Source organism: Mustelus asterias, chromosome 3 (genome assembly GCF_964213995.1).
Source record: "Mustelus asterias chromosome 3, sMusAst1.hap1.1, whole genome shotgun sequence".
In the NCBI taxonomy this organism is placed as follows: domain Eukaryota; kingdom Metazoa; phylum Chordata; class Chondrichthyes; order Carcharhiniformes; family Triakidae; genus Mustelus; species Mustelus asterias.
The window spans coordinates 46,333,214-46,357,273 of NC_135803.1; the positions used below are offsets into that span (position 1 = coordinate 46,333,214).

General features: G+C 43.6%; 2 protein-coding genes across 2 annotated transcripts in view; one reads left to right on the top strand and one right to left on the bottom strand.

Annotated features, from left to right (window-relative positions):
• veph1 (ventricular zone expressed PH domain-containing 1) overlaps positions 1 to 24,060 on the bottom strand; it is a 242,208-nt gene that overhangs the window by 163,726 nt on the left and 54,422 nt on the right. The gene's annotated exons all lie outside the window — the stretch shown is intronic.
• ptx3a (pentraxin 3, long a) lies at positions 1,581 to 13,413 on the top strand. The gene is made up of 3 exons (XM_078208347.1): positions 1,581 to 1,898; positions 3,506 to 4,036; positions 11,994 to 13,413. The coding sequence occupies exons 1-3, from the start codon at positions 1,781 to 1,783 to the stop codon at positions 12,608 to 12,610; spliced, it is 1,266 nt and encodes a 421-aa protein (XP_078064473.1). The 5' UTR covers positions 1,581 to 1,780; the 3' UTR covers positions 12,611 to 13,413.

Here is a 24,060-nt window from a genome sequence, read left to right on the forward strand (position 1 = left end):
AACCTCTTGAGAAACCCTGATTTTAATTGCTCCACCATTAATAGCTGTTTCCAGCTCGAAACTTTGGAATTCCCTCCCTAAATGTCACCGTCTCTTTCCTCATTTAGGACACTCCTTAAAAGCTACCATTATGGCCAAGTTTTTGGCCATTTGTCTTAATACCCAAGGCCCTCAGGCGGCATGGTGGCACAGTGGTTAGCACTGCTGCCTCACAGCGCTAGGGACCAGGCTTCAATTCCAGCCTCAGGTGGCTATCTGTGTGGAGTTTGCACATTCTCCCCTTGTTTGCGTGGGTTTCCACTGGGTGCTCCGGTTTCCTCCCATGATCCAAATATGCGCAGTTAGTTTGATTAGCCATGTTAAATGGCCCCTTAATGTCAGTGGGATTGGCAGGACAAATACGTGGGGTTACGGGGATAGGGCCTGGGTGGGATGGTCGATGCAGACTCAATGGACCGAATGGCTTCCTTCTGCATTGTAGAGAATGTATGATTTGACTTGGTGTCAAAGTTTGCTTTATAACACTCATGCAAAGGACCTTGAAATGCCATATGTCAAAGATGCTATATAAATCCAAGTTATTGCTGTTGTTAGTTCAAAGCAGTCAAATCTGAATTCAGAGAATAACATTATTGGCAATACTATTAATGCTTAAATTGTAACAGACCATGTTAACACACAAATCGAACATAATGTGATATTTCTGAATGCGCCTTCAGTCTCCTCTCCTCCCTGTTCCTTACTTCAAACTCAGTATACAACTTCCTCCTCCCCCACCCTTGTAAAACAGAGAGAGGCTGCTTTTAAATGAGGGGTTTTAAATAAATACAGGTGTCGTATCTCAGTTCAAATCGCTTTACAACCATGGAAAGATAAGTGCACAAAACCTTTTTTGGAACTTAAAAAATTCTTCCCTTCATTTGATATGCATTCAGTACACAACTTTAACTAGCAGAAAAATTAAGCAAAAAAATCTGTTCTCTGGACAAAATCAATACCACTCTGGGACACTTGTTAGTCCTGTGGGGAATTCTCTGACCTCCATTCAACACTTTGTTCTGATGGTACACCAAAGATCAGGCCTTGTGCTGAATTATAGGTGCAAATTATATGGTGCCATCAATTCATGTACCATTCAGAAATTGCAAAAAGCTTTTGCTGCTTTTTACATATTTATACATTTTAAAAAGATGACGATTAGACAAAACAGATCTAAAATAAAATTCTAAACATAGTTCAGCATTTTCTTTTCATTAAATCTTTCAAATCTACCTAAGGATTTATATCTAACTACTTTCACTTGAAAAAAAACTGTTAAAAAAAAATCCTAATCAAATGCAGAAATAAATGCCCTTGCATACTTCCACAATCCTTTGGGACTTGCCCTGCTCTGCTTTCATGCACATTCGTCACTTATTGCTACCACTTTATATTACAAAAATGCATTCCCCAGTGGTAGATCATTACATCTGGCTTGCAATCTAAAACTTACCCCAGTGCTGGGCCCTTTCTCATATGCACCTACCCACATGTGCTCTTAAACCACAAGTTTAAAGGTTGTGTAATTCAACCTCTTGGTTGCGAAAGCAGAACTCTAGCTCATTGTCATTGGTATAAAGTACGTGCAGCTAAGTTCTTGCATCACTCCTCACTTACTATTTATTAAGAGCTTTTGGAGGCTTGTGTTCAGTCCCCTTTACAGCTCATACTGGAGGAACAAAAATCAACAGAACAGTGCCATCATCGTACTACATACTGAAAAGAACACAACTCGGAAGAAATGGCTGCACTTACAATAATACTGTGGATTCTACTGAACTTGTCCCATACTTTGGCAGAGGATTATGAAGAGATACAACTTATTCATGGGATGGAAAATAAAATCTCTGTTTTACCAGGTAATGTATCTTCAGAAGTTAATTGCAGAACTAGATGAATAGAACTTTTCACAATTGATTATATAAGTTTTATAATGCTTTCTGCACTTTTGCAGCATTATCTTTCCCAATGAAACTGGCAGTTTGAAATTATAACAAATTTAGCTTCAATAGTAATATTTCACAGATAAAAATATTTTATGGCTGAATTATTTCATTGCCTACAAAGGTTGCAAAATCTCCCTGATTAGCAGTAAAATACCACGTGTAAAAGAGCTTGTGTTCTTACTTCTATTAACTCCTACATGTTAGGCAGTTAATCTCAGGAAAAGACTTACTGGAAAAAGGCTCATTAACTTCACTGACAAAATGTTAATATACTTAATTTATCCTAACTTGCAGCCACAAAATGTGCGATGAGTGCGAACATAAAATCACTTGGATAGTGATTCGATTTAAAAGTAATGACAAAGGGTCAGTGCAGTTACATTTATACAAAATCCAACATATTACTGAGGGGCAGCTGTATTGTTCAAGGTGAATTTTCTGACCATTCACGCCTGCGGGACTTTCCCATCCAGCTGCAGTTAACAGAGATTCGCCTTGTCACCAAATTCTCTGTCTTCCCTGCAGTGGGAGTGTAGCGCGAATGGGTGGTAAGATCGTGCCCAAGATGTTAAACCAAGGCCTTGACTGCCTTGGTTTAACTGGGGCGGCACGGTGCCACAGTGGTTGGCACTGTTGCCTCACAGCACCGGGGACCTAGGTTCAATTCTGGCCTTGGGTCACTGTTTGTGTGGAGTTTGCACTTTCTCCCTGTGTCTGCGTGGGTTTCCTCCGGGTGCTCCGGTTTCCTCCCTCAGTCCAAAGATGTGCGGGTTAGGTTGATTGGCCATGCTAAATTGACCCTAGTTTCAGGGAGATTAGTAGGGTAAATGTGTGGGGTTACGGGAATAGGGCTTGGATGTGACGTGGTCGGTACAGACTAGATGGGCCAAATAGCCTCCTTCTGTACGTTAGGGGCTCTATAATTCCCAGGTAGGTGTAAATACCACATGGCATTATTGTGAAGAGCAGCAATATTTCTTCCACAACCAACACCACAGAAAAAACCCAGATTATCTGGTCATTATCACAAAGCTGTTGTGAGACTCTCCTAAGCGCACAGAGGCATTATCTACAACAACAACAGTAATTGCACTTCAATAGTACCTAGTTGCCTGTGAAAATTTTGGGATGTCCTGAGGTTGTGTATGGTGCTACATAAATGCAAGATTTTTGCTTTCTTTCTAAAATTAACTAAAATGCAAGCAGCTTAAATTGACTTAGGGTGGGATTTTCCGGCCCTTCCTGTTGGTGGGATCTTCCACTCCCAGTCCTCTTTATTAAGTGGGGGGGGGGGGGGGGGGGGGGGGTGGGGTGGGGGGGGGGGGGGGGTGGGGTGGGGGGGGGGGGGGGGGGGGAACCTGACCTTAATGTTTATTTAACATTTAGATAGAGCTCCAGAGCGATTCCACTATCAATGATCAAATTTAGTAGAATTCAACAAAACGTTGCAGTATCCAATACAGACGTATATCCCTCTGTACTAATTAAGTACTGACACAATCTAAACTTATCCTCCCCAGATGGTTCTTGTAAATGCCAAAAAGAACTCACGAAATGGGATAAGCTTTTCGTAATGCTGGAGGATTCTCAAATGAAACAGAGCATCCTTCAACACACCACTGACAAAGTGTGCAAGGTAGAATTGCAAAGCACACGTTCCGAAATGCGCCAGCTTGCAGCCAACTTTGCAGAGACTTGCACAAGTGCCATGAATAGTGTAACTTTGCACACCACGGTTCAAATAGACGAGAAAGTGGCATACGCACTGGAAGAAATCAGAGAAACCAAAGTGGAGATCAAGTCAGAGCAGAAAAATATACTTCAGCAGTTTCTTGCGGTGAGCCAGGATCTGTCCAACAGGCTCAAAACACTTGAGATGGCTTGGCAAACATCAGCGGACATGAAGGATCAGAGACTGTCACTTGACATTAAGAAAAGAGTTCCTGAAAACTTGGACACAACTCTGAACTCCTTGGCAACCCAACTTCAACAATCGAAAGCTGAGCTGACAAGATGTCAGAAGTGGTCAGACAGACACATCTTACCATCAGGTATTCTTGCTCACTATTGTTTATTGGTATTCTGTATTTCCCATTTCTTTTAATCCCAACCATTATTCAATCATTAACATATTTTAATAGCTGAGAAGATGAAGCATGAAGTGCAGACCTCCTCCTGGCTTCCAATATCTATCGCATTGTTTGGGGTCAAACCTGCCTTTCTTCGGCCTGATAATTTTCTGCATTGTTCAATTCGCACCCACAAGATGTCTTATACACCATCCAATATTAACCTGGATAGAAATCTCAGCCAGCTCCCAAATAAATGCATCTTCAAACTCCCAAACACTCTGCTGCTGCCAGATACTTCACCTCTTGTCTTTGATGTCTCATTCAGACAGAATCAATCACTAATGTTGTCGCTAGTGGTAGAGATTCTGCCTCTGAATCAGAAGGTGTAGTAGGATTCATACTGCTCTCTGGGTTCACATCCAGAAAGATACTCGAGCCAGGTTAGCGTGGATGTAAGTGTGGATGCTCATCCTCACCTCCACCACCATCATAGCATGAATAGGACTGGCCACACTATTGCGTAGCATAACCATGATTGTGGCCATGGAAGGAGAGTTCATGTTGCTGCCCATCACACTTCTAACCAGCCTGGGAATGCTTCCACTATTTCACATGGATTTCCAAGGGAAGTATGCAAATATATGAAAAGCAAACATCCCCAAATGTAACCCTGTCCACCTCATGCGCAGGTGGTTTAAATATAGTAGAATAGTTACAGAGATACACCCATCCTCTACCCATTTATGTGCCTTCTTTTGGAGGGAGCAGACTTGCCTACCATTAGACAGATGGAGCCTCCAGAATACTTATATTAAATTAATACATTTTATAATAAGGATTCCATGTTGAAATTACCTAATTAACTAAAAATTGCAGCAAGTTCCGGTGCTGGAGCCAGCAGCATAAGGCTATGGCAGCAAGTGAGATCCAAGGTTTCTAACCACTCTGATTTTTTAAAAAATTCATTCGTGGAACATGGGCATCACTGGCTGGCCAGCATTTACTGTCCATCCCTAATTGCCAACGGCAGTTGGCTCTGAAGTCACATGTAGTCCAGACCAAATAAGGAAGGCAGAATTCCTTCCCTAAAGAACATTAGTGAACCAGATGGGTTTTTCCAACGATTGACAATGGTTTCATGGTCATCAGTAGATTCTTAATTCCAGATAGTTTTTTTATTGAATTCAAATTCTACCATCGCCGTGGTGGAATTTGAACCCAGGTCCCCAGAACATTAGCCGAACAACAAAGAACAAAGAACAGTACAGCACAGGAAACAGGCCCTTCGGCCCTCCAAGCCTGTGCCGCTCCTTGGTCCAACTAGACCAATCGTTTGTATCCCTCCATTCCCAGGCTGCTCATGTGACTATCCAGGTAAGTCTTAAACGATGTCAGCGTGCCTGCCTCCACCACCCTACTTGGCAGCGCATTCCCGGCCCCCACCACCCTCTGTGTAAAAAACATCCCGCTAATATCTGAGTTACACTTCGCCCCTCTCACCTTGAGCCCGTGACCCCTCGTGAACGTCACTTCTGATCTGGGAAATAGCTTCCCACCGTTCACCCTATCTATCTCCTTCATAATCTTGTACACCTCTATTAGATCTCCCCTCATTCTCCGTCTTTCCAGGGAGAACAACCCCAGTTTACCCAATCTCTCCTCATAGCTAAGACCCTCCATACCAGGCAACATCCTGGTAAACCTTCTCTGCACTCTCTCCAATGCCTCCACGTCCTTCTGGTAGTGCGGCGACCAGAACTGGATGCAGTACTCCAAATGTGGCCTAACCAGCGTTCTATACAGCTGCATCATCAGACTCCAGCTTTTATACTCTATACCCCGTCCTATAAAGGCAAGCATACCATATGCCTTCTTCATCACCTTCTCCACCTGTGTTGCCACCTTCAAGGATTTGTGGACTTGCACACCTAGGTCCCTCTGTGTTTCTATACTCCTGATGACTCTGCCATTTATTGTATAACTCCTCCCTACATTATTTCTTCCAAAATGCATCACTTCGCATTTATCCGGATTAAACTCCATCTGCCACCTTTCCGCCCAATTTTCCAGCCTAACTATATCCTGCTGTATTGCCCGACAATGCTCTTCGCTATCCGCAAGTCCAGCCATCTTCGTGTCATCCGCAAACTTGCTGATTACACCAGTTACAACTTCTTTCAAATCATTTATATATATCACAAATAGCAGAGGTCCCAGTACAGAGCCCTGCGGAACACCACTGGTCACAGACCTCCAGCCGGAAAAAGACCCTTCGACCACTACCCTCTGTCTCCTATGGCCAAGCCAGTTCTCCACCCATCTAGCCACTTCTCCTTGTATCCCATGAGCCTTAACCTTCTTAACCAACCTGCCATGTGGGACTTTGTCAAATGCCTTACTGAAATCCATATAGACGACATCCACGGCCCTTCCTTCATCAACCGTTTTTGTCACTTCCTCAAAAAACTCCACCAAATTTGTAAGGCACGACCTCCCTCTTACAAAACCATGCTGTCTGTCACTAATGAGATTGTTCCGTTCTAAATGCACATACATCCTGTCTCTAAGAATCCTCTCCAACAACTTCCCTACCACGAACGTCAAGCTCACCGGCCTATAATTTCCTGGGTTATCCCTGCTACCCTTCTTAAACAATGGGACCACATTCGCTATCCTCCAATCCTCAGGGACCTCACCCGTGTCCAAAGAAGTTTCGGGATTAATAGTCTAGTGATAATATCACGAGGCCATCACCTCCCCTTTTAAAGCATAATTTCATTTTGTTTTTAGGAGGAGCAGGCATGTTCCTCCAGGACCTACAAAAGACCTTAGGCCTTCCCAACTGCATCCCCCCTGCAAAAGTGGACAATTTCACATTGTCCCACATTAAACTCAATCTGCCAATCTTTTGCCCATTCATTTAACCTATCCACGTCCCTTAGTGGACTCGGTGTATCCTCTTCACAACATGTTTTACTGCTTGTCTTTGTTTCATGTGTGGAATTCACTACCACAGAATGTAGTTGAAGCCAAAACGTTGTCTAATTTCAAGAAGAAATTAGGCATAGTTCTAGGGGCTAAAAGGATCAAGGGATTTGGGGGGGGAGGGAGGGGATCAGGATATTGAATTCGATGATAATCCATGATCAAAATGAATGGTGGAGCAGGCTCGAAGGGCCGAATGGCCTACTCCTGCTTCCAGTTTCTATCAGCAAAGTTAGCTGCAATATAGCAGTCTCTTCATCCATTAGATCATAAATAGTTGAGACCCCAGCACTGAAACCTCTGGCACTCCACAAGTTACAGTTTGCCAACCTGCAAATGACCCATTTATCCTGACTCTGTTTCCCGTTAGTTAGCAAATCCTCTAATATATCACCCCCAACACCATGAGCTCTTCTCTTGTGCAGCATCCTTTTATATCATGTCGTATTGAATGGGTTTTAGAAATCCAAATACACTGAGCAGAATTTTACAGTCCTGTCACATTGGGATCAAGCCGGAAAATGCGGTGCGCCATTCAAATGTCCATTGACTAAATCCGCCAGTGAGATGGCACATAAAATTCCACCCACTACATCTAATGCTTCCCACCCTGTTTGTTACCTCCTCAAATAACTTCAATAAATTTATTAAACACGATTTCCTTTTCACAAAACCATGCTGACTTCGTCAGATTGTGTTATGATTTTCCAAATGTCTTGCTACTATCTCTTTAATAAAGGATTCTAGCATTTTCCCAATGGCAGATGTTGGACTAACTGGCCGATAGTTTTCATTCTCTCTCCTTTCTTGAATAGTTTAGTTACAATTGAGGTTTCTAATCCACTGGAATCTTTCCAGGATCTAAAGTAAATAAAAAGTAACGTTTATTTATTCATTAGTCACAAGTAAGGCTTACATTAACACTGCAATGAAGTTACTGTGAAATTCCCCTAGTTGCCACACTCCGGCAACTGTTCAGGTCAATGCACCTAACCAGTACGTCTTTCAGACTGTGGGAAGAAACCAGAGTGCCCAGAGGAAACCCCACGCAGACACGGGGAGAATGTGCAAACTCCACGCAGAGTGACCCAAGTGTCGGAAATCGAACCCGGGTCCCTGGTGCTGTGAGGCTGCAGTGCTAACCACTGTGTCACCGTGCCGCCCCCACAAGGGAATCTAGGGAATATTGGAAGGTTGTAACAATGCTTCCACTATCTTTGTAGTCACTTCCTTTAAGGGTCTAATATGCAGGCCATCAGGTCCAGGGGACCTGTTTGCCTTCAGTCCCAATAGTTTCCCCAGTATATTTTCTCTAGCAATTGTTTTAAAGTTCCTCCTGCTCTTTTGCCTCTTGAATTTCGAATATTCTTGGAATGCTTTCTGCATCTTCTCTTGCGAAGACAGATACCAAATATGTGTTGAAAATCTCTGCCATCTCCTTGGTTCCCACTATCCCTTTCCCAGTCTCACCCACTTGGGGACCAACACTTCCTTAGCGATACTTTTCCTTTTTATATATTTGTTGAAGCTTTTACTGTTTGTTTTTATATTTCTTGCTAGTTTTCTTTCCTTCGTCAAATTCTCCTTCCTCATGTTTTTTAGTCATCTTTTGCTGGTTTCTAAAATTTTTAGGCCTACAATTTTTTTTTCCAGCAGTGCGCATCTTTTCTTTCAATTCATTATCATCTTTAACTTGCTTAGTTAGCCACGGATAGTGCATCCTTCTCATGGAGTCTTTTTTTCTTCGTGGAATACATCCTGTTGAGAGTTATTAAATGGCTCCTTCAATGCTTTCCAATGCTTCACTTACCTTTTAACCTATATTATTGTCTATTTTAGACAACTCTATCTTCATACCTTGTAATTGATTTTGTTTAAGTTTAAGACACAAATTTCAGACCCAAATTTCTCACCATCTAACTGAATGTGAACTTCTATCATATTACAATCACTCTTACTTCGGGAGTACGTTACGATGAGATTATTAACTGATCCCATCTCATTAGCACCTAATGTCAGCATGGTAGCACAATGGTTAGCACTGCTGCCTCACAGCACCAGGGACCCAGTTTGATTCCAGCTTTGGGTGACTGTGAATTTGCACGTTCTCCCAGTGCCTGCATGGGTTTCCTCCAAGTGCTCCGGTTTCCTCCCACAGTCCAAAGATGTGCAGGTTGAGTGGATTGGCCATACTAAATTGTTCCTTAGTGTCCAAAGATGTGTGGAGGTTAGGTGTATTGGCCATGGTAAATGCATGGAGTTATGGTGACAGAGCAGGCTGTGTGGGATTGGGTAAGATGTTCTTTCAGAGAGTATGTGTAGACTCGATGAACCAAATGGCCTCCTTCTGCACTATAGGGATTTGATGGTGTGTAAAGATTCTACAGTTTTTTGGGGGATTCTACACTCTGTATCTTAGTTCTGGGATTGAACCTTGCTCCAGCCAGCAGACATTGAGCCAAGATTCCTTGCATTTGAAAGAGCTGAAATAGTAATGGTTTGTCTACTACGAAGTTTAAGCAGGAACAAACATTAAATAGCAGAGTCTGGAGAGGCCCATTGTAAGGACATGTTACCAGATCTAACATAGCCCATTCCCTGGTGATTACAGTGTCTATTGTTTTTTTAAAAACTGCCTTGCATACACTATGAACACATTCTCCAGGCTATTTTTGCTAATTTAATTTATAAATCAAGTAAAGATTAAATTCTCCCATCTCAATTGCAGTAATTGCAATCTCACAGTCTCCAATCTCTGCAGTATCTCCCTTCTCAGTTGCAGTATGTCCCCATTATTTTTTGACTTTGTCCTACAGTGCAGCCACAGTCCTATTAACTACCCCACCAGTGACTTAATTCCTGTGCTATTTCATATCTGTAACAAATTGATACTACATTTAGTTCCTTCAAACCAAAATAATTTTGCATTGTTGTACTAATCTCATCCTTCATTGACCGAGCCACCCTATCTCCTTTTCCTTTACAAGGAAAGAAGGTCAGTGCAGCACAAGAACAGGCCCTTCGGCCCTCCAAGCCTGTGCTGATCATGATGCCCTAACTAAACTAAATAAAAACATTCTGCCCTTACTCAGTCCGTATCCCTCTATTCCCTCCCTATTCAGGTACCCATCCAGATGCCTTTGAAATGTTGCTAATGTGCCCGCTTCCACCACCTCCTCTGGTGGTATGTTCCAGGCACCCACCACTCTCAGCATGAAAAACTTCCCCCGCACATCTCCCTTAAACTTTTCCCCTCACACCTTGAACCTCTGCCCCCTTGTAATTGACACTTCCGCCCTTGGAAAAAGCCTTTCGTCCTGTCCTGAAATATCAAACATCCTTAAATATTCAAGTCCCAGCCATGGTGGCTTTGCAACCATGTCTCTGTAATGGCTGTCAGATCACATTCATTTATTTCAATTTGTGCTATCAATTCATCCATCTTGCTATGAATGTTGTGAGCTTTCTGATAAAGAGCCTATATTTGTACTTTTACCATTTTCTCTACTCTGACCTTATTTTCAGGTGCGCTCTTACAGTTGTATGCTCTGATTCCCTTCTGTCACACTCTGATCATTGATACCCTAAAGCATTGCCTTGCCTTTTCTCTTTAACTTTCTAAATCTCCCCTCATGCAAACCCCCACACTATTTAGTTTAAGGCGCTCTCTACATCCCTAATTAAAGAACTGACCAATACACTAGCACCAGCATGGTTCAGGTGAAAGGACATCCCAGTTGTACAGCTCCCTCTTTCCCCAGTACGGGTGCCAATGCCCCATAAATGGAAACCTTGCTCTCTGACACAAATCTTAGATTCACACAAATAACACTCTAATCGTATTTACTCTATACCAATTTGCTCATGGCTCGGGTAGCAATCCAGAGATTATTACCTTGGTGGTTCTGCTTTTCAATTTAGCCACTGAATGTTTATACTTTCTTAGCTGAACCTTTTTCTTAGTTCTACATAAGTCATTGGTACACTGCCTCATTCATTGTCACACCCTCCTATCCCTCATCATGGACTCATTCTGAAGTAATTAGCCCAAGGGGTATGAATGGCTGTCCAGGTAACTTTCATCCTCCCTGGTCCATCGCAATGTCCAATACCCAGAGCCCGGTAAAGTTTATTTATTAGTCACAAATATGCTTACATTTACACTGCAATGAAGTTCAGTCCAGCTGATCAACTTGATGCCGACGTTTCTGGAGCTGTAGACAAACTGCAGATGTGGTTATCTTGGATCACACAGGTGTCCATCAGCACCCACATGCGACAGCTGCAACACATCACCTGCCCTGACATCATTACCGTGTTTAATTTAATTACATTTAAAATTGGTTACAAATATCATACAGATTTTGCTTCTAATTATAACAAATAGTTTAGCTGGTGAGGTATAAATTTAATACAACATTTACCTCTTGCCAAGTTGCTGGTATCGATTTAAACTACAGCCCACATTTTAGAGGGATAAAATCTTTAAAATTCACCAATCACCTACCTGCCCAATGAAGTAAAGCCTGGAGCATTCACCACATTCTGAGAAACATAGATATAAAAAGTAGCATCTTCTTGCCTCATTGCACCAAATTCCTACCAAATCCTGAACCACATCATACCCTTTTTTTCATTTGCAGAAGAATCAAATAGAGTATCAACTTATTTTCTGGCCTCACCTCAGTGTTTTCCTTGGTGATGTATTCCTATTGAAGCCACTTCACACCGGCGGGGAACCCATGGCAGCGGATGCACTGCTGAAGGGACCAAAGAATCCCACCGGCCTGAATTCCGGCCATAATTTCTGAACATTTGACATAAAACTTTGTATTTAGTCTGTCCTTAAAAGAAAAAGATGCAGTCAATCTTCGTTGACAAAAAGGCTACTGCATACAACAGTACATAATATCATTGAATGTTTGTACTATTTTCTTCTATTGTCCCTCAGGTTGTGATATGGCACTGATCTTCCCTATGCGCTCAAAGAAGATTTTTGCAAGTGTTCACCCTGATGACATGACTCTTAGCTCATTTACAGCTTGCGTATGGGTAAAGGCCACCGCTGTGCTGGAAAAAACCATTGTGTTCTCCTACGGAACAAAGAGAAATCCTTATCAAATTCAGCTATACTTCAATCAGTCCTCCGCTGTGCTCTCTGTGCACAGTGACACCAGCAAAATTGTTGCTCAAAATGTAGTCTCGCTTGGTCAGTGGACATTCTTCTGTGCAACATGGAGTGCTGAAGATGGAAATGCGACACTTTGGGTGGATGGAAAACTTGCTGCTGCTTCTTCGGGCATGGCTGTTGGTCACAATATCCCAAGCGGAGGACTACTGCAGCTGGGTCAAGAAAAAAATGGTTGCTGCACTGGAGGTGGCTTTGATAAAAACCTATCCTTTTCAGGAAAGTTGACTGGATTCAATATATGGGACAGTGTGATTTCCAAAAATGAAATACAGGGCTTGGCTAGTAAGGATGATTCCTGCAGCATTAGAGGGAATGTTGTTGGCTGGAGTGTCACAGAGATTCTGCCACATGGAGGAGCTGAATTTATTTACGATTAATTGTATTTGATTTTTGTTCCAAATTAACACATTCAAAGAATGGATCTCAAATTTTCAATGCCCAATCATACAATAAGAAAGCCTATTTATATTACAGAATCCTCTAAATTCAACTTCCTGAGTGAACTTTGTAGTATAAATCTCCTGCAATATCATGCTCATCTCTGGCTCGAGATTTATACTGGGCTAGAGATTTATACTGGTATTAAGATATGCATGCCAGGCTATTGCTACACTAATTCTATTTGGTTCATCAGTTTCACTTGCCAGAAACAACAGGAGTGGTGTTACCATAATGTCATCCCTGAAACCTGGGCACCTGGATTTTAAGATCCAATATCTGCAACACTAAAAAACATTCACCTTGTTTTCCTCTTCAACTCCTAGGGTGGTCTGGCAAGACTCCCTTGAGGATGAGGAGAAATACACCTTTAGTTCAAATTTGGGTGGAATACTACATTTCAAAACAGTTAGTGTCCTCAAATACTATTATGTTTACCATTTTGATTTAACTGTAACGCAAATAAGTGCATGTTTACATTCATTAAATAAAACATAATTGATTAGCAAGATTAGCAAAAGGGAAGGAACTTAACCTCTGCATTCCTACGAAGGAAAATTGTTGTTGCTCAACACATGCTTAAGATGTGAAAAATTGTAACTTTGTAATCTAAGTTACGTTGCTTTACAATACATACAAAGTCTGTATTATATAGTAAAAGTTCTTTCATATCAGTTAACTAATTATTCTATCATAAAGAGTCTAATTTTATAATAAACTGCTGTTAAACAATACATCAGAATCTGTGTTGTGTATGTATTTTGGCAAAAGCCCCATTGGTCACAATGGCTGGTGAACAATTTAATCAGACACTTAAGAGGGAAACTTAACACAGCAGAGAAAGAGGCCATTCAGCCTACCATATCTTTGCTAGCTCTTCGAATGAGCTGTCTAATTAGTGCCACTCTCCTCTTTCCCCGTAGCCCAGCAATCTTGTCTCTTTCAGGTATTCATCCAATTTATTTCTGAAAGTTATCATTAAATCGGCTTCCACCATCCTTTCAGACAGTGCATTTTATCTTGGCCTCTTCCAGAGGTCTCCAGCATTAAAGATCCCAGTCTTCAGCTAATTCGATTCATTCCATGTGATATCAAGAAATGGCTGGAGGCACTGGATGCTGCAAAGGCCCTGACAACATTTCGATAATAGTACTGAAGATTTCTGCTCCAGAACTTGCCGCACCCCTAGCCAAGCTGTTCCAGTACAACTACAACACTGGCATCTACCCAGTAATGTGTAATTGCCAGTAATTGCCCTGGTAGATCCAGTACACAAAAAGCAGGACAAATCCAATCCGGCCAGTTACTACCACATCAGTCTACTCTTAAAGTAACAGAAGGCATCATCAACAGTGCTATCAAGTGATACCTGCTTGGCAATAACCTGTTCACTGATGCACAGTTTGGGTTTGGTTTGTGTCATTCAGCTCCTGACCTCATTACAGCCTGGGTTCAAACATGGACCTCCAGAGGTGAGGTGAGAGTGACTCCCATTGACAGCAAGGCAGTATTTGACTGAGTGTGGCATCACGGAGCCATATCAAAACTGTAGTCAATGAGAATCAGGGGAGGATCCCTCCACTGGTTGGAGTCATACCTGGCACAAAGGAAGATGGTTGTGGTGGTTGGACGTCAAACATTTCAGTTCCAGGACATCACTGCAGGAGTTCTTCAGGGTCATGTCCTAGGACCAATCATCTTCAGCTGCTTCATCAATGACCTTCCTTCCATCAAAAGGTCAGAAGTGGGGATGTTCGTTGATGACTGCATAATGTCGATCACCATTTGTGACTCCTCAGATACTGAAGGCCATGTGTCTAAATGCAGCAAGACCTGGACAATATCCAGGTTTGGACTGACAAATGGCAAGTAACATATATGCCACACAAGTGCCAGGCAATGACCATTTCCAACGAGAGATTCTAACCATCAGCCTTTGACATTCAATTGCATTACCACCCTGAATCCCCAACCATCAACATCCTGGAGCTTACCATTGACCAGAAACTGAAGTGGACTAGCCACATAAATACTGTGGCTGCAAGAGCAGGTCGGAGATTAGGAATCCTGAGGCAAGTAACCCACTTCCTGACCCTCCCAGCCTGTCAACAATCAATAATGCACAAGTCAGGAGTGGGATGGGATACTCTCCACTTGTCTGGCCGAGTGCAGCTCCAACTACACTCAATAAGCCTGACACCATTCAAGACAAAGTGGCACTCTTGATTGGCACCCCATTCACAAATATTGACTCTCTCCACGACTGATGCACAATGGCAGTGCAGTGTGTACCATCTACACGATGCACTGTAGGAACTCACCAAGGCTCCTGAGGCAGCACCTTCCAAACCCATGACCGCTATCATTTAGAACAAGGTTGTCCAACCTTTTTGCCTGGGAGTGGGGAGCACAATTCAAAATCTTTATCACTCAGGGGGCCTATAAGCAAATTTAGGAAAGGTGAAGTTTAGTGGATCATTACAAATTAATTTTAAAAACATTTGAAAAGAAACAACTTGCTGAGCAAAAAAAGGCAATCAGAAATAAATGAAGATGTGTATCAGATTGTAATAAGGTGAGAGTGTGCGTGCCCAGTTCACTCCTAATCTCAAGTTGCTCATTCACTCACTCTGGCCTCCCGTGAGGGTAAGCGAGAGAGCATGATGGTATGTATGTGTATGGGGTTAAAGGAAAGTCCTGATACTGTGAGTGAACCAGATTTAGGGAAACACCCTGACCCCACACACACACACTCTGCCTTGTCTCATATTTTCCCTCTCTCGCCTCGCACCTCCTCTTTTGCCTCGCACCCTTCTCATCCCCTCCACCCTCGCAACTCCTCCCTCTCTCCCCTCGCACCCCTCCCTCTCTCACCTCTGCACCCTCACACCCTCTCCCTCTCCCTCACATCCTCTCCTTTTTAGCCTCACACCCCTTCGCGCTCACACATTCCCCCCCCATCACACCCTTTCTCTTCTCCCTCCGACTCATGTTCTGCCTCCCCTATCTCCCCGTCGCATCCTCTCTTCCTCACACACTCTCTCCTTCATACCCTCTCCCCATAACTTTCTCCCCCCTCTTTTCGCTTACAAATTACAAATTCGGCAAAGGCCAATAACAGGTAGGAAAAGGGGCATTGAAGCCACCAGCATCAAGGTATAATTCGGGATTTTGAAGAGAACCAATAAGGGGTGTGTCTCGCAACATCAGGTTGGCAGGGCTCTGCCAGCCGATCGGGGCGCCATTTTTAAAGGGTGCACAAAATTTCACTTGAAACCCACCCCCCCAAGCAACACCCCCCCCCCTCCAACACTGCCCCCTCCCAGAGGGCAGTGCCAGGGTAGTGCCCATGTATGACCCTCTCTCTCCCTGAGTGATGCACTCATCTGAGCTCCTCTTGGAGTTCTGCTCACCAGGTGCACACCACAGGAGACCAGCTGTGTTTCGCGCCAGTCTGCCCACACACCAATGTGAGTGGATTTCCTTACGGTGAGGGGGTTGATTTGGGTATCGAGGCCTGATAATGATATGCTAATGAATGGAAATGATGTTCCCAACTTTTGTCAGGGACTGCTTTATGTCACTGGCGGTTCAGTATAACTTCTTTACTTACACTCTCCATGGTGAGAATTTTACCGGTGACGGGCATACGTGGCAGGCTGGATTGGAAGTGGCCGAGTTTCACTTTCATTGAGGTGGTGATTGCCAGGCAAACATTAAACGATAAGAAATAGGAACAGGAGAAGGCCGTTCGGCCCCTCGAGCCTGCTGTGCCATTCAATAAGATCATGGCGGATCTGACATTCCTCATGCCCATTTTCCTCACGTCCACTTTTCTGCCCTTTCCCTGTAACTCTTGATTCCCTTACTGATCAAAAATCTATTTATCTCTGCCTTAAATATACCCAAGGGGGCCCGATTTTACCATCAAGTTGCGTCCGTTTTCTGGCGCGAAAATTTGGTAAAGTTGGGCGTGAGGCAAGTAGCACAATCTGCGTCGGTTCCCCCTTTACCAAAGCCTGAAAATGGCCGCGATCAGGACATGTCCATGCATTTAAATTGACTTAAGGGGCTGCACGCCCAACTTTACCAGCACTTCCCCCTTTATAACCGCGTTCGCCCATCCAGAATTGGCGTGAAACAGACATGCTCCATTTAAGTCGGATTCAGGGGCTCCAGTTAATAAGGAGGTAGGTGCCTAGCCTCTGACAGCTCTCTGCTTGAGATCGGGGCGGTGGGGGGGGGGTTCTACTGCCACTCTGCCTGTGATCAGTGGGGGTGAAAGGGGGTCCGCTGCCACGCTGCCTGTGATCGGGGGGAGGGGGGTGGAAATGGGGGTCCGCTGCCATTCTGTTGTGATCAGTGGGGGTAGAAGGGGGGCCCGCTGCCACTCTGCCTAAGATCAGTGGAAGGGAAGGGGGATCCACTGCCACTCTGCCTGAAACCGGTGGGGGTGGAAAGGGGGGGAGGGGCCCGCAATCGGTCCGGGTGGTGGGGGGCGGTGGGGGGATAATCTATGGAGGCCAGGGGGAGGCATTATCTGACCCAGGAAAGATGTGGCAGGGGAGCAGCATTCTATCTTTTTTCATCTGCGCATGCGAAGTTGGAGGGTCCGATCGGAGCTGCAGGATTTCGGGCAAGTTAAACCCCGCCCATAGGCTTCTGCAGTGCGATTCAGAATTGCCGATATTTTGTCAGGCAGAGTGTGCATGGGGGTGCCTGAGAACAGGTCTAAAAGTCAGACCTGAAACACTCCCAGTTTCAAGTGCGCCCAGCACTTAGAATCAAAATGGTAAACTGGGGCCCAAGGACTCTGTTCCCACAGCTCCCTGTGGCCAGAAGTTCCAAAGACTCACAACACTCTGAGAGAAAATACCTCCTCATCTCAGTCTTAAATTGGCATGCATTTATTCTGAGACTGTGTCCTCTGGTCCTCCACTCTCCCTTGAAGGGAAACAGCCTCTCAGCATTCACCCTGTCAAGCTCCTTAAGAATCCTATGGGTGGGATTTTATGGCCTCACTTGTCTGGAAACCATAAAATCCTGCCCGAGGTCAACAGACTTTCCCATGCTTCACCCCTCACCCGCTCCGATTCCCGTGGTCGACAAGCTGGTAAAATTCCGGCCGATATGTTTCAATGAGGTCACCCCCCATTCCTCTAAATTCCAATGAGTAAAATACTAGCCTGTTTAATCTTTCCTCACAAGACAATCTTCCCATACCAGGGATCATCCAAGTGAATCTTTGCTCAAGTGTCTCCAATGAAATAATGGCCGAATTCTCCAGCTGTTCACATCAGCGAGATTCTCTGGTTCTGTTGCAGTGAACAGAGATTTGGCTGAGCGCCAAATTCTCCGTCCTCGTTTGCAGCAGCGGCGGATCGTGAACAGCCGGAGAATTCCCACCATTATCTTTCCCTAAATAAGGGGGCCAAAACTGCTCACAGTACTCCAGATGTGGTCTCACCAGCACCTTGGATAGTTGCAGCAAAACTTGCCTACTCTTATATTCCAACCCCCTTGAAATAAGGGCCAACATTCCATTAGCCTTCCTGATTACCTGCCGCACCTGGGTGCTAGCTTTGTGTTTGGTGCACCAAGTATCCCCTTTGCGTTGTAGCTTTCTGCAGTTTTTCTTCATTTAAATAATACGCTGTTGTTTTTTCCTTGCTTCCAAAATGAACAACTTCACATTTTCCCACATTATACTCCATTTGCCAACTTTTTGCTCTCTTCCTTAACCTATCAATATCTCTTTGTCAACGGGTTATATCACTCTCACAACTTGCCTTTCCACCTATTTGTGTCATCTGCAAATTTGGCTACAGTAATTTGCTTCCTCCAAGTCATTAATATATATTGTAAACAATTGCAGTCCCAGCACTGATCCCTGTAGATCCCCACTGGTTACAGGTCGCCAACCTGAAAAAGAACCCCTTTTCCCCACTTGCTATTTACTGCCCATTTGCCAATTCTCTAACCATGCCAATGTAGTACCTCCAATACTACATGACTTAACCTCCTGTGAGGTACCTTGTCGTATGCCTACTGGAACTCCAAGTACAACACACCTACTAGTTTCCCTCTATCCACTCTGGTTGAGACTTCCTGAAAAAACTCTAATAAATTAGTCAGATGAAATTTCTCTTTCATGAAACCATGCTGACTCTGCTTAATTAGATTATGATTTTCCAAATGTGCTGCTATTACTTCCTTAATAATTGATTCCAACATTTTTCCAAAAATAGATGTCAGGCTAATTGGCCCATAGTTACCCAAGTTTTCCCTCCCTCCCTTTTTGAATAGAAGTTTCACGTTGGCAGTTTGCCAATCCTCCAGTATTTCCTCCAAGGATTTTTGAAATTTACAACCAATGCATCCGCTATCGCTTAAGCTTCTTCTTTTAGGATCCTAGGAATTAAGCCATCAGGGCCATGGGTATTAGCTGCCTTTAGCCCCATTAGATTGTCTAATACTACTCTAGTGATGGTGCTTAATTCCTCCCCTGTATTCTTTAGTATTAATGGGATGTTCGAAGTATCTTCCACCATAAGGACTGATGCAAACTATCTGTTAAACTCCTCTACTATTTCCTTGTTCCCTATCTCCCCAGATTCCTTTTGTAAGGGGCCTATTGTTCACTTTGACCTCTCTTCATTTTTATATATTTAAGAAGCTCTTGTCAGTGTTTAGTATTCCTCACTAGTATGCCCTTGCAGTATATTTTCTCTCTCATTCTGTCATATTTTTAATTCTCCTTTGCAGGATTCTGAATTTATCATGGGCATCGCTCTGCATCACGACCCAGCCGTCCAGTCAACTGAGCTGATCTGGAATTAAAAGTCTAATGATGAACATGAAACCATTGTCAATTGTTGTAAAAACCCATCTGGTTCACTAATATCCTTTAGGGAAGGAAATCTGCCGCCCTTACCTGGTTTGATCTACTTCTGACTCCCAATCCACAGCAATGTGGTTGACTCTTAACTGTCTTCTGAAATGGCCTAGCGCCCAGTTCGTTTCAGTTTAAGGGCAATTCGGGGTGTGCAATAAATGCTGGCCCAGCTGGCAATGCCCACATCCCATGAACAAATTTTTAAAAACTGACCAAGGCTCAGTCTATGCTTAAACTGAAGCTTAAGACCACCCATGAGGCAGCTAAAAACTTCTCATACCCATCATTGCTAAAAATAGACATTTACTCCAAACTGATAGATTGGGAGGAATTTTAACAATCGCAACTGGGGGAGAGGGTTGAGCAGGTGGTTTAAAAATTTAAAATTGCATAATGTGACGCAGCCTGTTAAGCACAGGCCTGGATGTTGTTTTTACCACAAAGGTTATTTGCATGTTTGTGTCCCAACCTCAAGAGGCAGTACACCTCATTATCATATTTAAATCAGACTTTCACAGTACACTTGGGAGTCTCATTTGAATTTAACTTTGATGGGTTGCATTGCCCAGAGCTCGGGAAACCCAGCAGGTAAATGGAGTCAGGAGCTGCCCCTTTTAGGTTGGGTGTGTTTTTCAAAGCAATGCGTCTGAGCCACGAGGAACAGGAATGCTCCCTGGCCCCTCAAGCAAACTGCCCGCTGCGATCAGTCAACTGCCCCCTCACAATCATTCAAAGCTTTAAGGCACCAATCTCTCCTTATCTCCCAATTCCTGGTCTTACCAACCTCTCTCCACCCCCCTCACCCTGCCCCCCCCCCCCAACCTGTCCCTCACTGCTACCCCCCACCACCTCCATCCCAACCTTTATGCTCCATGAACTTTGCTGACCTCTGCCATGACCCACAAACTTTACTAGCCCCCAGTTATGCCCATGATCTTTGTTGATTGCTGGGCCTCTGGCTGAGGCTTTCTAGTGCAAACTTTGCCACCCAACAGCTGAGCAGAAAACAAAGTTTAAAAAACTTGATCATTATGAGATTGCTGCCAAGACATGTCCTTCCCCCGGAGGAGAGCCTTCCAGCAAACACACTCCCCCCACTGCTTCCCTGCAAACATCAAGGCCACTGCATACCATCTTTGGATCCTCAGTTTTGAAACTGGTAAGGTTTAAAGACCTAAATGCATATCTAAAGGCCGATATATTATAATAGAAACCATTCATTTCTGGCTCTCACAACCCATGGAATCTGGTCCCTGAAACATTAACCCAGAATGCCAGTTAATAAAAAAGAAATTTGACTTTTTCCCCATGTGAGACTAATCAACACTTTTGTCCTCAACATTCAAATAGTAATGAGGCAGAGCAGCTCACCCAGCTGTTGTAATCTCTGGGTTTAGATTTAATCATTAAAAATGAAATGGTTCATTAAAATAATGGTGAATAAACAAAAAGAGAAAAAGATTTTGTAATGTCATCCCAGGAAAATGATAATAGCATGATTTACAGCAAATACTAAAGTTAATTGATACTGGAATGAAATGCCTTGTACAAATTCTTGCATAGAAAGGAATACATACATGAGTGAATTAAATGCAGTAATTTAATCAAATGGTCCAGATGATATCCTCCCAGGTGTGAAACTTGATCAGTTCATGGACATAATTTGAGATTAAATACTGTCTTTAAATCATTCCAAAGGGTAAAAGTGGCTCTAGGCAATATTGCAAAGGGCAACAGCAAATTGGTTTCTCAGCCTGGCCAATTTTACTTTCCATTGAAGACAATAGAAAATGGGGTTGTTCATTTCTCTTTACCACGCTGGTCCAACTGCACCCCCAAAATTTTTCAATCATAAGCAGTTTAATTTATGGGGTCAGCTTGTTGCTTTGAATCCGATTTCTTTGAACTGCCTGTTTTTCATTGCTGCTCTATTATGTTAATGATGGTGACACGGAACAATCACCATGTTTCCATCAGTTGAGCAAGTCTAAATCACTCAGCAGATTGCCAAGAATTCCCAGTGCCAGCACAATGTATACTGGAAATAATCATGTCCTGAAGGTTGGAAAGCACAAATTAACAACCTTCCTCAGCAGAGAATAAGAAGCTGGCGAGTGTGGGAAATGATTCAGGGGCAATAAAGAAATTAAAAATACTTATACTGAAAGGAACAGAAGGAGCTTTACTCTTCTTTCAGCTTTTAGGAAACTTGACCTACCTCTCTGGTCTGATGCAGAGAGAAAAATGTAAACAGATCCATTCCGCAACACTGTACACGCCAATTTAGAAAGTTAGCACAAGCTGATGTCAGCTACAAAAACGTTGAAACTAAAAATGGCCCTGACCTATGAAAACAAGCAGTTATATTGGCTTTGTAACTTAAGTGCCAGGTATAGAGAACATGCCTTCAATAAAAGAAACATAAGAATGTGAAAACCTAAAACAGATATCATGATATCCAAGGCAGAAAATTGGTCATGTATTTCTAAAGGATTATTTTATACACTTTGATACTTTTTCACGAATAGATCATGATAGTTTTCTTTGTGCAGCATTAAAGTGACACTTCGATTATTTGCAGGTCAACCAGATATAAGTTATCAAAATGTTATCTCAAAACAATTCCTCTCCCAAAGCCAGCCCCGACTGCCCCAATTCACAAAGTCACACTCGTACTTGGACCCAGTTTTAAAAACACACCGCAGGCTGTCCTGTTCCCCACTCTTTCACAGAGACACACTTCATTTTCAGTTCGCACAAAGACCCTTTGGTTTTTGCTGTGTCAATGTAACCAGGCACCCTCCTCCCCCTTCAACCTCATTTCATTGGACTCTTTGCATGTTCCATTCTGGGCCGTATTCTTGTTCACCCCCCACCTTAAAGCTCATGCTGGCACTGTACAGGCTAGTACACTCTCTCCCCACTTTCCATTTCTACTAGCTCCCCTTCCCCTTAGTGGTGCTCTCAACTTCTGTTCCTTTCCCTTTCTTCCCTCATTGCTGAATATTGTCTCTTTTCCTCTATTGTCAATCATTCACTCACCCTTTCATTGCCATTCAATTCCTCATTTTCATTGTTAAATGTTTCTCATTCATTATCATTCATTTCTACCTCATTCATCACCAATCTTTCTCACTCCCTTCCCCTTACCATTTACTTTTCCCTTTCTTATCCAGTTCTCTCTTCTTTTCCATTAATTTGTTAACTTCCCTCTCCTACCCCTTTATTCTTCTCCTTTTGCCATTACTTTTGTCATGTTATCTATCCTGATGTCCATTAGACAGCACCTCCCAAAATCACAACATGTACCATCTAGAACTCTAAGATAAGGACACAATTAGATAGGAACACACACCACTTACAAAGTTCCACTCCAAACCACTCACCACCCTGACTCAGAAATATATCACTGTTCCTTCTCTGTTGATGGGTCAGCATCGTGGAACTCCCTCCCCAACAGCACTGTGGTTTAGCTACACTTTATGAACTGCAATGATTCAAGAAGGCGGGTCATCACTACCTACTAGCCACTGTTACACAGGCAACCCAGCAGCCAGCTTGCATACAACAAGGCATCACAGGCAGCAAGATGATAAATGTTCAGTTGATGTGTTTAGGTGGGATTAATTGAGGCGTACATATAGTCTAGAACATTGGGAGAACAAAGAACAAAGAACAATACAGCACAGGAACAGGCCCTTCGGCCCTCCAAGCCCGCGCCGCTCCCCAGTCCAGGATTGAATCCTGAATCCAGGATCCCCGCCCAATTTTCCAGCCTATCTACATACCAATATCCTATCCACCGAGCTGTCCCTCACAGCTACGATGCTTTGTTCATTACAACCTATTAACTCACCCCCACCCCCCCCATTCCAGACCATGTGATCTCCAGGGAGAGGCGAAAACCCAGAGTGAAAAACCGCAGGGCCAATATGGGGAAAAAAAATCTGGGAAATTCCTCTCCGACCCCCTGAGGCGATCGAAACGAGTCCAGGAGATCACAATGGCCCTGATCGGAAAATGCTTCCCAACCCTAGTCATTTCCACTTCCACGAACACCATCTGAATTCCCTGCCCCCGAGACAGGTTCCCAACTATCCGCAGTCTCGCTCTGTACTGGCACCAGCAAGATGATCATAGAATGAAGCCTTGAAACAAGAAACAAGGAACAATTAGCCCGCACCGCTCCCTGGTCCAAACTAGACCACTCTTTTGTATCCCTCCATTCCCACTCCGTTCATATAGCTGTCTAGATAAGTCTTAAACGTTCCCAGTGTGTCCGCCTCCACCACCTTGCCCGGCAACACATTCCAGGCCCCCACGACCCTCTGTGTGAAATATGTCCTTCTGATATCTGTGTTAAACCTCCCTCCCTTCACCTTGAACCTATGACCCCTCGTGAACGTCACCACCGACCCGGGGAAAAGCTTCCCACCGTTCACCCTATCTATGCCTTTCATAATTTTATACACCTCTATTAAGTCTCCCCTCATC